The sequence below is a fragment of the Cyprinodon tularosa genome, unplaced genomic scaffold (genome assembly GCF_016077235.1).
Source record: "Cyprinodon tularosa strain WSP-4 unplaced genomic scaffold, ASM1607723v1 ctg116, whole genome shotgun sequence".
Taxonomy (NCBI): Eukaryota; Metazoa; Chordata; class Actinopteri; order Cyprinodontiformes; family Cyprinodontidae; genus Cyprinodon; species Cyprinodon tularosa.
This window is the reverse complement of record NW_024037959.1, coordinates 1,007,599-1,020,480: the sequence shown is the minus strand read 5'-3', so window position 1 is coordinate 1,020,480 and position 12,882 is coordinate 1,007,599. Positions and strand designations below refer to the sequence as shown.

The following is a 12,882-nucleotide window of genomic DNA, read 5'->3' as shown; positions in this document are numbered from 1 at the left end:
ATAATTTGTTTTGCTACTAGTTTGTCAACAGGCATAGACATTGTGGCCAATGGGCTTATGGGTCTGTCATGACATGAGGTTATCCACCTTTGAAAACAGGAACAACAACATCTGGTTTCCCACATCCGTGGAAACATATTCTGTGAAATAGTCAGATAGTAATAGGGTGTGTGAATGACATACTGAGCTCCTTAAACATTGCTACATCCATGTCAAAATTACTTTTCATATGGGTGGTGTTGGCAATTTGTCAGTTGTACCTTTGTATCTGAATGCTTTTTAACCTGTGTCTATTCAGCTCCTCTATTTTTCCTTGTTAGTTTGATATTTTTTTTGTACGACAATTTTGGTTTGTTTTGCTGAGCCTCACCTTTTGTTTTGGTTTTGTGCACAGGACAAAACATAGTTTTAATTTAGGTTCCTTCCTTTCAAATCCTCTTAGAATTCATCCAAACCTCTTTCATGACTTCAAAGAATCAAATAAATCCAAACAGACTTATTTGCTCCAAAAACATAGGCTTAGAAAGTCCTCATAAGAAAATACTGTTTGGGAAAAAAACACCCAGAAGACTGAACCTCCTGAGGCCAAGAACAACCTTCCACTGGAGCTGCTGGTTATTTTCTTCACTGCTGTTTCTGTGTGATTTCTCTTGTGCACAAAACAGGACTGATCCAGGCTGCAAAGATGGATCTCGGGTCAGGAAAAGAGAATTTCACATCCCTGCAGAACCTACACACCCAGAACTGATCTTTGTTCTCAAGTTCACTTACTTTTTTTAGTTATGAACTGAGGCCCAGTGGGAGATTGCTGGTTCTGGCCCTGAGGCGTATTGAGCTAATCACAAAGGAGATATTATGCAAATGCGTTTCATGGAGATATAGAGGAGCAAAGGCAGATAAATTATTTTATGGGCTTTATTTTTGTAATTTCCTTCAATCTTTAAACATTTCCTTTAAGAAATATGGACCATCTGTGCAAACCTATTAATTAAATAAAAGCTTGGTTTGTTAAAATCTGAGAATAGGAAGAAATGATATCACAAAGTGTCCACATATGTCCAGTGATTAACTGTTTAGGGCTTTTTTGGATAATTGTTTGATATTTAAATCTTAATAATTTACATTATATAAATGTCTTTCCACTTTTTGACTTTTGGTGAATATTATGTGATAGAAAATGTGATGGGCAATGACTTGACTAGGGTGTGCCACACCTCTCTCCCATAAACTGCTATAGCAGCTCCCACCAAAAACTGTAAGAAATATATATATATATATATATATATATATATATATATATATATATATATATATATATATATATATATATATATGTATTGTACATAATGGTCACTTTACTGCCTGACTAAGATGATTTTAAATAACATTAAAATAACATTTGTACAGGGCTTTACTATTCAGTGCTTTGTTTGTAGGATGTAAACAGAGAATGAGGATGTACTCTAACACCACAGCTACTGATTGGGTGTGACCACATATGCCTCAGGTTATGAAACATAGCATCTTAAATGTGACCTGTTTAAACTGTTGCTTCAGTTTTCCAAGGGACCCCTTTCACAACGGGCACCTGTATTTACAGTATGCAGTTACAACCAACAACCATGCTCCGGGAATGTCATTATAACAAAAAAAGTTTAGAATTTCTGATAGCATGTATGGTATATTAACATTTTGAAATCACAGTGATGTTTTCACAGCCTTTTCCAACATCCAACATACAGTATTAATGTTTTGCTAAAAAAGAGGGGCTTGTGGTGTGGTTACTTTCAGGTGTGTCCTTGTTTTGTTTCAGCTGTGGTCACAATGAGCTCACGGTGGATTTTCCTACGACTGCTGCTGTCTGCACCATCTGTTTCACCTGTCCACAAGCAGCTCCACCCCTGTTATCTGACTCCAGTTCCCTGTCACCACAGGCGACTATAAAGCCCTAACAGACAAAGACATTTCAGGGAAGCGTTCTATTTGTCGAGGCCCATCGTAGAAGTTGACCGAGCCCTGTTATTAAATAAGGAAATCCTGCCTGCGAGCATTTACAGAGGGTGAAGATGACCTCCACAGCAGATCGACTGGCCCACCAGCACCAGAGGGCTGAGGGCATTGGTACCAACCAGAAGGCAGTGAAGTTTTGCAATCAGGACTATGAGACCCTGCTGCAGCAGTGTTTGAGCAGCGGATGCCTGTTTGAAGATGACTGCTTCAATGCTGAGAGCAAGTCACTAGGTTATAATGAACTGGGACCATACTCGTCCAAGACAAGAGGGATTGTTTGGAAGAGGCCAACGGTAACAAGCCACTGAAAATATTGGTGTCAAAGACATAAATTATTCAGTTTTAAAAGAAATCATTGTGTTTTTCATCTCTAATAGGAGCTGTGTCCTTCCCCAAAGTTTATAAACGATGGAGCCACCAGGACAGACATTTGTCAAGGAATTTTAGGTGAGTTTCATGCTCCCATTTCAAAAAGTAACTACCCTTCTGTCTTAAAACCTCCACCCACTGCTGCCATAAAATTTCCAAACAGAAAATACTCCTTTTACACTGAGTGGTAATTTAGTAGCTTTTTTTTCTTTATTGTAAATGAAACTGTGGACACTTCAAAAAATCTTAGCCTTATAAGAACAATTAAGACCAAATTCAAGACGAAAATTTAAACTTAATGACAAAATTTCTGGGCAGCCAACCTACATATGATTGTAGATTTATTCTTATATCCTAAAATTAGTTTGACACCACAAAGCAATGTTTTGTTTTACTCTGTGAAAGTCAACAAAATAAAGCAAAACCTTGAAATAAAAACTGAAATTGCTGACAAGTTACTGCATATTAATGCAGAAAAAACATGTTTAGTTTAATGTAGTTGATCGAGTCCATTCTAGTAAAGCTGGACTTAAATTACTAAATTACCTATACAGTTCATGACTATTGTAGGTGATAAATGTTTTCAAAGCAGCTGAATATAATATAATGATTATGGTCTAATTGGAAAGCCTTGAGGCTTATTTACAGTCTGATTTTAAAGTATTTTTTGCACCTCATTTTTTTAGGACAAGCTGTTAATCAGAATGAAGCTAGTTTTAATACATAATTTATTGTTCTTCTGACACAAAAGTAATTTTAAAAGTTATGTTAAGGTCTCCAGCTCCATTTTTAGGTCTTTAAATTACAGATTTCCATGTTTATTTATCCAGGAGTGAGGAGAATTGGGTGAAATATAACCTGAGAGCAGTAGCATGGATACCTGTCAAGTTAGGGAAGATAAAGCGATACGTCAAGGTCTTTCTTTAGTGCAGTGTTTTCCAACCTTTTTTGTCTTGTGTACCGCCTTGGACATTTTGTCATACCATGAGTTCCCCTCTCAGTCAAAAGGATTGATGATTGTCCAAAAGTGGAACGTACAATAACCAACCTGAACATTTAATTCTTATAATTTTATGCTTTCCATTTAAAAAAAAACAAAAACAAAAAAACACACCAATATGTTGCCTGGAAGTTGGAAAGGAACAAAATAAATATAAAATAAAACCATATTATAAACCTGTATTTATAAATCTGGAGCTCCTCCGAGTAACTCCCTTATACTCACATTTAAACTTGATGAATTAGGAACAAAATACTGAACAAAAATTAGAGTCAGACTGACTTAATTAGTTTTATTTGCTTTCATCTAGACAACTGAGCTACTTTGATTAGCTCTGACAGCTCAGTGTGAAAAACAGCTGATACCAGGCTGTTCTCTGCATCTCGTCTGTTCCTCTGCTTGATATTGATGTTGGTCACAGCTCAAGATGAACTCAAATATCTTTTTGGTTGATAAAAGCTTGTTTAAATTTTCAACTGGGTCCTCTCAAAGCCCAAAGATCCCAGGGACTACCTAAGAAATAAAATATTTTCATGTATTTGCAATGCACTCGTGGGCCACTAGGGATGTGCGTAAGTAAATGACTGCTTGCGGCAAAAACTTTAATTTTTAAAGAATACCTTTTCAACAGTTCTGTCCAGAATACCTAATATGCACTGACATGTATTAGGATGTTTCCCAGCAGGTCTGTTATATTCTATCAAGTAAAAGTGTTATTCTGTGTTCCCAATCAGCAATCACTTGTCCATTAAACCAGGTCCTAATTCAGTTTAATTTGCCCTAATGTTTCAGGAGATTGCTGGCTCCTGGCAGCTATTGCTTCTCTAACTCTTGACCAGCGGATCCTGCATCGTGTGGTGCCACCTGGACAGGATTTTACCCAGGATTATGCTGGAATATTTCACTTTCAGGTCAGGGAAACTTTCTCCCATCATTGTACTAACATTTACCCAACAGGCTTCTTTATTTCAGCATTTTCAATTGTTTAAAGATGATTAAACATTTTCACCACAGGAGAGAACAACACCAGACTTGCGTAGAGCTGTCTGTTGCACCACTCTGTAAAAGTTGATGCAGAACAATACAAGGATCCCACAAAGGCTATAAAAAGAAAACATGCTGATATATACCTTGTATAACACTTTCATATTGTTTCTTCCAGTTTTGGCAGTATGGTGAGTGGGTGGATGTCGTGGTGGATGATCGTTTACCCACTAAAGATGGGAAGCTTCTGTTTGTTCAATCAGCAGAAGGCTCAGAGTTCTGGAGTGCTTTGCTGGAGAAAGCATACGCAAAGTAGGGATCATTCAAACTTGGCTTTTTAAAAATCTAAATCAGTGTAACTACATAAGCTGAATTTGTGCATCTGCCGTCTTTGTCTGATAGGGTGAACGGTTGCTATGAGGCTCTGTCTGGAGGACAGACCATTGAGGGGTTTGAGGATTTCACAGGAGGAATTGCTGAAATTTATACCTTAAACAAGGCTCCACCTGAGCTCTTCCAAATCATTCGGAAAGCCTTATGCCTGGGTTCACTGATGGGCTGCTCTATTGATGTAAGTATTATTCTATAGCTAACAGTGTGTAAAAAAAAAAAAAAACAACTACAACAAAAATGTAATCATGAGAGTATTTGATTAAAATGTTTATCTCTGTGGTTTTTAGATCACCAGTGCCTATGAGACAGAGGCAGTGACAGCTCTGAAGCTTGTTAAAGGTCATGCATACTCTGTTACTGGAGCACAGGAGGTGATTATTTCAGTTTCTTTGATTTTCCTGCAAAATGCTGGAGTTAGCTTTTTACCCTCCTGTTACTCTTGTTGCCTGTATCCAGGTTAACTATGATGGCAGGGTTGTTCAACTGGTCCGGATGAGAAACCCATGGGGAAAAGTGGAATGGACAGGTCCTTGGAGTGATGGGTAAATACCGGATATTCAAAAAATGAATTCCAGATATAATTGTTATCTATTCCAAAAAAGTTTTAAAAAAAAACACAATCCACTGGAATTTGTTTCTAAGTTTGAAGATGTTTCGCTACCCATCCAAGAAGCTTTTTCAAAATGTCAGAAATAACATTGAGTTTGCGGCTTTATAGAGTGGACCAAAAACAAAGCCTTGTTTTGGCTTAGAAAACATACAAATTGAACCAGACTAATGGTTCCGCCCCTTAGGAATGGGGATCCTTTGGGTGATACCCGACACCTGTCTATGTTACTGAAAGGGGGGTCGTTAGAGGGAATTGTTGGCCTGGGTGAAGAGGTGAGGAGTTCTGTTCCCCTGTAAGGGGGTTGCAATAATAGCGGGAAGGAATCACCTCTATAGCTGCATTGGGGGTTTTGAAAGCTGATATCTGAGTCCACCCCCTCTGTTTAACGTTGGTTAAGATGGCTTCCTTCACGCCCCTCTCAAACCACCTGTCTACTTTGTCAAAATGGTTCTCTACTTATTGATGTTCTTTAGAACTGTGCTTCCATCAACTTGTCTTCACAATAGGATTTTGCACACAGATTTTTGTGTTTCATCAGAAAATCTGATCTTCTTTAAATAGATCCTCTGAGTGGAGGAACGTCAGTGAGGAGGACAAAACTAAGCTGAACCACGTGGCTGAAGATGGAGAGTTCTGGTATGTAGAGGTTTGAATTTACAGTTTTTTTAGTTTATGAGCTTTACTTTAGTGAGATTTTATACAACAGACCACAATTATAACACATCATTCTGAAGTATAAGGAAAACTATACATTTAATTAAATGCCACATCAAAACACAACCTTATAAGTGATGTATATATTTACAATCTGGCCTTTTGCTCTTTACTATACCTTAATTTATTCCATTGCCAAAAGCTGCTCTGTAAAGGCCTCTGAGGTTAATGAACAAGAATCACCATGAAAATTAAGTAACACATCAGACAACTTAGCGACAAATAAGATCGAAGAAGCTTTATATGTAAAGCTTTCTTAAAGCTCACCCTCATTCTGCATTGAAAAGCCATAAGGGCAATCATACAGACCCCCAGCTTACCATTAAGATCACACATGGTGAAAACAAATTGGTCAGATAATATTGATGCTTCATTTTTTTTTAGCATGTATTCAAAAGTCCTCATTACAGATAATTAACCTTCAACACACCATCCCACTGGTAAAACATGGTGGTAACAGCATCATGCTGTATAATACATATTTCCTCAGCAGGAACAGGTAACCTGGTTGGGGATTAGGGCTGAAATGATTAATTAGATTAATTGCGATTAATTAATTATTGAAATAATTGTCTACTAATTTAGTAATCAATTATTCGTTAACTGGATTATAAAGACTCTTAAACATGCCTTTAGCTGACAGAGCAACCCGCTTAGAGCAGTAACTATACCAAAATTGCATTAAAAAAAATTGTGTTTTAGTCTGTCAATCTGCTCTATCCAGAAGTCCTAATGTCAAAAAGTTTTAGATTTATCTGGTTTGAGTTCATAAAAAGCGTTCTTTGAGGAACCTTTGCCTATCCAATTATTAAGCTGAAAAATATATGCAGAATAATCATTAGTTTCAGCCCTGTTGGAGATGATGGGTAAATCAGAGTAAATAGGGGCCATTCATGAAAGAAATGTTTGGGCAAAGCTTTGTCTCCAAGCATAATGATGCTAAAAACAGACACTACACTCTGCTGAGAGTGTGTGGCTTCACTTTTTATGCTGGGACTTTTAAAAAGATTTATGAATCACAAAGTACTTTTGCAAAATGATGTAGAACAAAGTTACTCTTCGTTTTCAGGATGTCTTACTTAGACTTCATCAAGCACTTCTCCACGCTGGAGATCTGTAACTTGAGCCCGGACACGCTCCAAAGCGATGAAGTTGGTCACTGGAACTACTACCAGTTCGAAGGGATGTGGAGGATTGGATCCACTGCTGGCGGCTGCAGAAATCATCTAGGTTGGACAGATCTGTGGAAAAAGTTCCTACAATTCCGAGCACAAAGACTTGCGTTGGTTTTTCTGTGTAAATATTTCTCATTTTGGTTCCTTCCAGCCACTTTCTGTACCAATCCTCAGTTTGTTGTGCGTCTGGAGGATGTTGATGATGATCCTGTGGATGGGGAGGATGGATGCACCTTTCTGGTGGGGCTGATGCAAAAGGATGGACGGACGAAGAGGAGGCTTAACCGCGATATGGAAACCATTGGCTTTGCTATTTATAAGGTGTGATGAAATAATATCCACGTCATTTAAATATATTGAAATTAATTCTCAATAATTTTCTAAAACATTTGTGATGTGTTTTATAGGTCCCAGATCAGGTTTGTATCAGCTCAAACTTTTCTATTCTCTCCTTCATTTGAGTCTGAAGCAAACCTGCAATAGGATCCCTGAGTATCTCAGTTTTAGTGCTCCTTTCTATTTCAAGTACAAAGGCTGTCATAATGTTCACCTTGGCCCAGACATACTGCTGCGCCAGAATCCTGTAGCCATGAGCAGCAACTTCATCAACACCCGTGAAGTATGTGATCGCTTCAGACTCCCTCCAGGAGAATATGTCATCATTCCTTCGACCTTTCATCCCTATAAGAACGGCAGTTTTCTTCTCAGGGTCTTCTCAGAGAAAGAGGCTAGCACCAGGTATTGGAGATGCATTCGCATCTGTTTATTTAACACCCATGAAGCTTAAAGCTGCAGCTCATACTTCTTATATGAAGTCTATTTGAGAATAAATAACCCTAGATTTTTGCTTTCATTTCAGTTCATTGGAGGAGGAGATAGGTGCTACCATAGAAGAGGTAAACTTGACAGTCTATCCGGTTTTTCCTGTTTTCACAAAAAGATAGTGTTTGTTGTTGTTTTGTTTTCAACTGACAATTCGCTCTCTTGTAGGAGGAGTTGTCAGAGAGTGATATTGATCCCAATTTCAAGAAAATCTTCAAGGAAGTTGCAGGCAATGTATGTTCCGATGCAAAAATGCTCCATTTTGTCCTAAGAATTTGCATTGGAGATTTGAGCTTTTCCGGACTCCATTATGCAAAATTCAGATCATGATTTACATTTCTTTTAACAGGACATGGAGGTATCTGTCTTTGATCTGGTTAAAATTTTGAACAACATTGTTTCTCACCGTAAGTAAAGTCCCTAGATAACCTGGTAAAGAAGTGTATAAGCCTTTAAATTACTTCTTTTTAATAACTAAAACCATGTTATTTTGAATAAATGTATGTAATAGAACAAAAAAAAAAATCTAGAGATATGAAGGTTTTGTTATTAAAAGAAAACACTTTTGAAGGAGCTGTTGCTTTTAATACTTTAAAGTACCATTTTGTTTATAAAGCAGCACCCATGTTTCACCAAGTCAAGTAAAGGAGGTGTGGCCATTCTAATCTGACAATTTTCTCACCACATGTTTTCTGCAGGATTTAGCTACAAGGACTCAGATAACTATGGCTATTTTCTGTGTAATAATATCTGTTTATTTTGCCACATGACCTGCTGATTCACTGATTCCACTGGATTGGTATTGGAATCCAACAAGGCTTCCAAGAACATAAAAGAAAACAGAACCAACAGCAGCAAAAATTATTCATCCATATTTAAAAATTGGCCCACCTGAAGTTTTTGTCCCAAAATATCAAGGTACACTGCTCCAGTTAAAGTCCCAGTAGCGGTTAGCAAACTATATATATGTTTAAATTTCTGATGTTGGAATTACAAAAGGTTCATCCCTCTCAAAATTTACTGGATGTAGATGCATTGAATTGTTTGTTGCTATTACAAAGATATGCACTCTTTGCTGCTAGTGGTCTCTGAATATTTATTTTTCCTCTCTGTATTGTATATGAATGCATTGCAATACATGGATGCATTGCAATGCATTTAATCTTTCACATTTTCTTTGGGGTTTTTGAAGACTACAGTGAACAATGCATTATTTTTCTTCTTTCTCCAGGCCCTGACCTCAAAACAGATGGATTCAGCCTTGAGACAGGGCGCCTCATAGTCAGTCTGCTGGATGTATCCTTGATTAAAGATGGTACTCAAAGCCAGAATTTGGTAACAATATAAATAAAAAAATATATATTTTTTTGAGCCTTAACATTCTCAGAAAGATGAAAGTGCCAAGCTGGGTTTGAAGGAATTCTACGTTCTCTGGAACAAACTTCAGAAATACCTGGTATGATGTAGCCTTCTCCTTTAAAATAACATAGTCAGTACTCGAGTTTAGCGAGGATAAGGGGGGGTGGCATCCCCCTTAAAAAAAATCTTAAAAATCATCGCCTTCTTAAATTACCATCCCCCATACCTTCCCCTTTGACATTTTATTATTGAATGTCTAAAATGTCTACTATATATTAACAGTAATGGCAATAAGATTGCCCTTTCAACATTTGGTGCGGTGTGGGCTGAGCAAAATAAATAAAATCAAAAAAGTGGAAGTGACTATGAAGCTGATCCCAGTGGGAAATTCGTCCTCTGCATGTGTCCCTAACTATGCAGGGGCAGTGATAGCCATGCCAATCCAGGGACAGACTGCAGTTCTATTGTAAGGTGCCTTGGTCAAGGTCAATGACCGGCGTACCTGACATGTGTTAGGATAATTATCATTAATGATGTGTTAGTGTATTACACCCTAATATTACCTGCCTGTTGTTGTCGGAACTAATGTTTTCCCCTGTAGTTTATCTAATTAGGCCAGCTCTGTCAGGATATACAGTTATATTCTTCATTCTGCATGTTGCAAAGATTTGGGAATGGAATGAGAGCGGTGTCCTTGATCTAAAAACAAGAAGTAATATTTTGATAAACTGGAGCCATGAATGTCTCCTCATCTGCAAACATGTATGATGTGCTGATGTGATGATGTGGCATACTGGAGCTGTATAAAATGCTTCTCTAACTGTTTATCGGGGCCCACTTCACAAAATTTGAACCTGGTTGGTAAGTGCTGTTTTCTGTAACCCTAAGCAACTTCTCTGATCTGGGTAAGATTACTATTTTTTTTATCAAAAGATGATAGCAGTTAGAGCAAAGTTTACATTTGAGTTTATAAAGTGAGATGGTGATTTATCACATCACGCCTGTCCCACTTCACTGATTAGCTGTGCTGTTGAGTTAACAGGTAGCACATCCTCTCCAGATCGACGCATCTATGAGTACATTTGTGAAATTTTTACCTTTGTTTTTAAGTGCTTAAATGATCTTTACCCCTACTTACCTCATCGGTCCCTCAGGTCAGCAGAGCAGCAGCTCCTGCAGGTACTGAGATTTAGAAGGAAGCTCAAAAAGGCCAGGGTCTTCTGGCAGGAGTGACCAGGAGTTGGTCATTGTGACTTTATTTAGTTGAAAAAATCTTTATTTTACATATTTTTATGCTGCATTTTATTTTTTTCATTGTGAATTTTATCATTTTTAACTATGTTGTTGATGATGATGATGATGATGATGATGATGATGATGATGATGATGATGATGATGATGATGATGATGATCTAGTAAGGGCAAACAGAAAGTAAATTGTCAAAGACCAGCTTTGTGACTTTACACAGTTCATCCATTGATTATAAACCTCCCTGTGGTGAGGCACACAACCACTACATTTAGTTTTTGGTAGCATTTAGATAAATATAATTTCTGCTCTAGATCTGTCCAGCATTGTTACCCTGAAACTACCTATTGTGACACACACCCATTTTACCAAGCAACCTAGTCAGCAGAACACAAGTCGTTTTTCTCAAATTCTGTTGTTAGGCCTTGTAGAGAGTTCTTTCCAGAAAATCCTACACATGTAAAAGATAAATATATGAAAAACTCCATAAGTGCAAAAATAGCAGCCTTGTTGTCTGGCTATTTGCTCTCTGCGTGAACTATGTTGGGTTTTCCTTTTTGCATTAGGTTTTTGCTTCTCTTAAAACCAAGACTGTCAATGTTTTATAGTAAAAACCTTCCAGCAAAGACAGTGTTAATTTTGGGGAGGGGTTAATGCTTGTAATAACAGACCTGACGACATCCTTTGGCTGTGTTGCCAATAAATGACCACTCATCTGTTTGACATATATCTGGTAAAATATCATTATTTTTAATGAAAGGTAAGATATTTTTGATTAAGAGAAAGGATATTACAGCCTGGGTTATTTACTCCCCTTTCCTAACCACTTACAAATTCAGGAAACTAGCAACGCAAAATAATTTATTCACATTGAAAACAATGGACATTTAGATTTTTTTGATCTCTCACATGATCTAGCTTTATTTGCTTCTGGTTTCTGAAAACTGATGTTATACGCCCCCAAAATAAATGTCAGCCAACCTTGGAAATTGTCCTTATGATGTCCCTGTTTATGTGTCGGTCATATAGGAGATCTTCAAGAGCCACGACACAGACCGCTCAGGTACAATGAGCTCCCTCGAAATGAGAGATGCTGCAAACAAAGCAGGTAACAGATACCAAAAAGCCTTCGAAAATAGCTGAAACTAACTGCTGCTTGATGTTATTTTTTAATCAAACCATTTGTCTTCTCACTAAAACCTGCTTCCTTTTTAATTCAGCTTTGCAAACACAAGGTGGTGCTTTCTTTTTAGAACTTTTGTTGTATTTGACCACAACTGCAGGAACAAATAGCAATGTTTTGACTCAGATGTTTGTGTGTCTATGTGTGTGGGAGACACTTATGAATGCGGTTACTGAGGAACTGGAAAAGCCAGTTAAGCTGCACCTGCACCAGTGCTCACATGTCATTTTATGCACTTAGAACCTGGCACAGGAACAAAGGATGCAAAACTGAAAAAAATCAACAAATCACTCCTACTAGTGTCTGACACCTTTTAAAAAACTATACTTGAGCAGGTTAAGATCTAATACCTATCTTTGACAGTATCGGACACAAGATAACACACGACTCATCTTCCTGTTTTCAGGATTTCACATCAACAGCTTGTTGTTGCAGGCCATTGTCAATCGCTATGCAGATGCACTGTATGCGATAGACTTTGACAACTTTGTAGGCTGTCTCATTAAGCTGGAAATGCTCTTCAGTAAGTGACTACAATCTGACAGTCGTATTTTTCCTATTGAGAGTGGAGAGTGGTGTTTACATTAGTAATATATTTCTTTGTCTGCCTCGTTAACAGAAATGTTTAAAGCAATGGAGAAAGGAGACTCCGGGAAGATTGAGCTGAGCATGGAAGAGGTCAAAGATAATATGATAAAATTCTGCATGTCTTTACATGACTAGTAATTAACTGTCTTATATCAGCTAAGATGATTTTTTTCCTCTTGCAGTGGATGTGCCTGGCGATCTATTAGCTCTGAGGACAAACAAGGAAAGAAAATCAGGAACAAGAAGAAATAACATAAAAAGCATTGAATGTTGAAACTAGTCAATGTTTGGGCTCTATACATTCTGTGAAATAAAAAAATAAAGAAATAAGAAAAGTACCTCTTTATTTCTGATTTAGTTTAATAGTAAAAATTTCTGTCACTGTTGTGTGGACAGAATCTTGCCTGAGTTGCTTTGAACACGTGA

At 37.5% G+C, this 12,882-nt stretch overlaps 1 protein-coding gene across 1 annotated transcript; it reads left to right on the top strand.

Moving 5' to 3' along the window:
* Positions 1-2,037: 2,037 nt before the first annotated feature.
* LOC119797749 (calpain-2 catalytic subunit-like) lies at positions 2,038-12,782 on the top strand. The gene is made up of 21 exons (XM_038306956.1): positions 2,038-2,303; positions 2,388-2,457; positions 4,172-4,290; positions 4,542-4,675; positions 4,766-4,934; positions 5,044-5,127; positions 5,213-5,298; positions 5,928-6,002; positions 7,150-7,310; positions 7,407-7,576; positions 7,663-7,674; positions 7,782-7,993; positions 8,115-8,151; positions 8,246-8,311; positions 8,427-8,484; positions 9,309-9,373; positions 9,465-9,533; positions 11,715-11,793; positions 12,275-12,391; positions 12,488-12,546; positions 12,639-12,782. The coding sequence occupies exons 1-21, from the start codon at positions 2,067-2,069 to the stop codon at positions 12,660-12,662; spliced, it is 2,103 nt and encodes a 700-aa protein (XP_038162884.1). The 5' UTR covers positions 2,038-2,066; the 3' UTR covers positions 12,663-12,782.
* The last annotated feature ends 100 nt before the right edge of the window (positions 12,783-12,882 follow it).

Excerpts from the sequence above, each read along its gene's own strand:
- LOC119797749 (XM_038306956.1), top strand. The coding sequence starts at position 2,067 with ATGACCTCCACAGCAGATCGACTGGCCCACCAGCACCAGAGGGCTGAG. Across the intron at positions 8,152-8,245 it reads TAGGTGCTACCATAGAAGAG|GAGGAGTTGTCAGAGAGTGA; the intron begins GTAAACTTGACA and ends GCTCTCTTGTAG. Across the intron at positions 8,312-8,426 it reads TCAAGGAAGTTGCAGGCAAT|GACATGGAGGTATCTGTCTT; the intron begins GTATGTTCCGAT and ends TTCTTTTAACAG.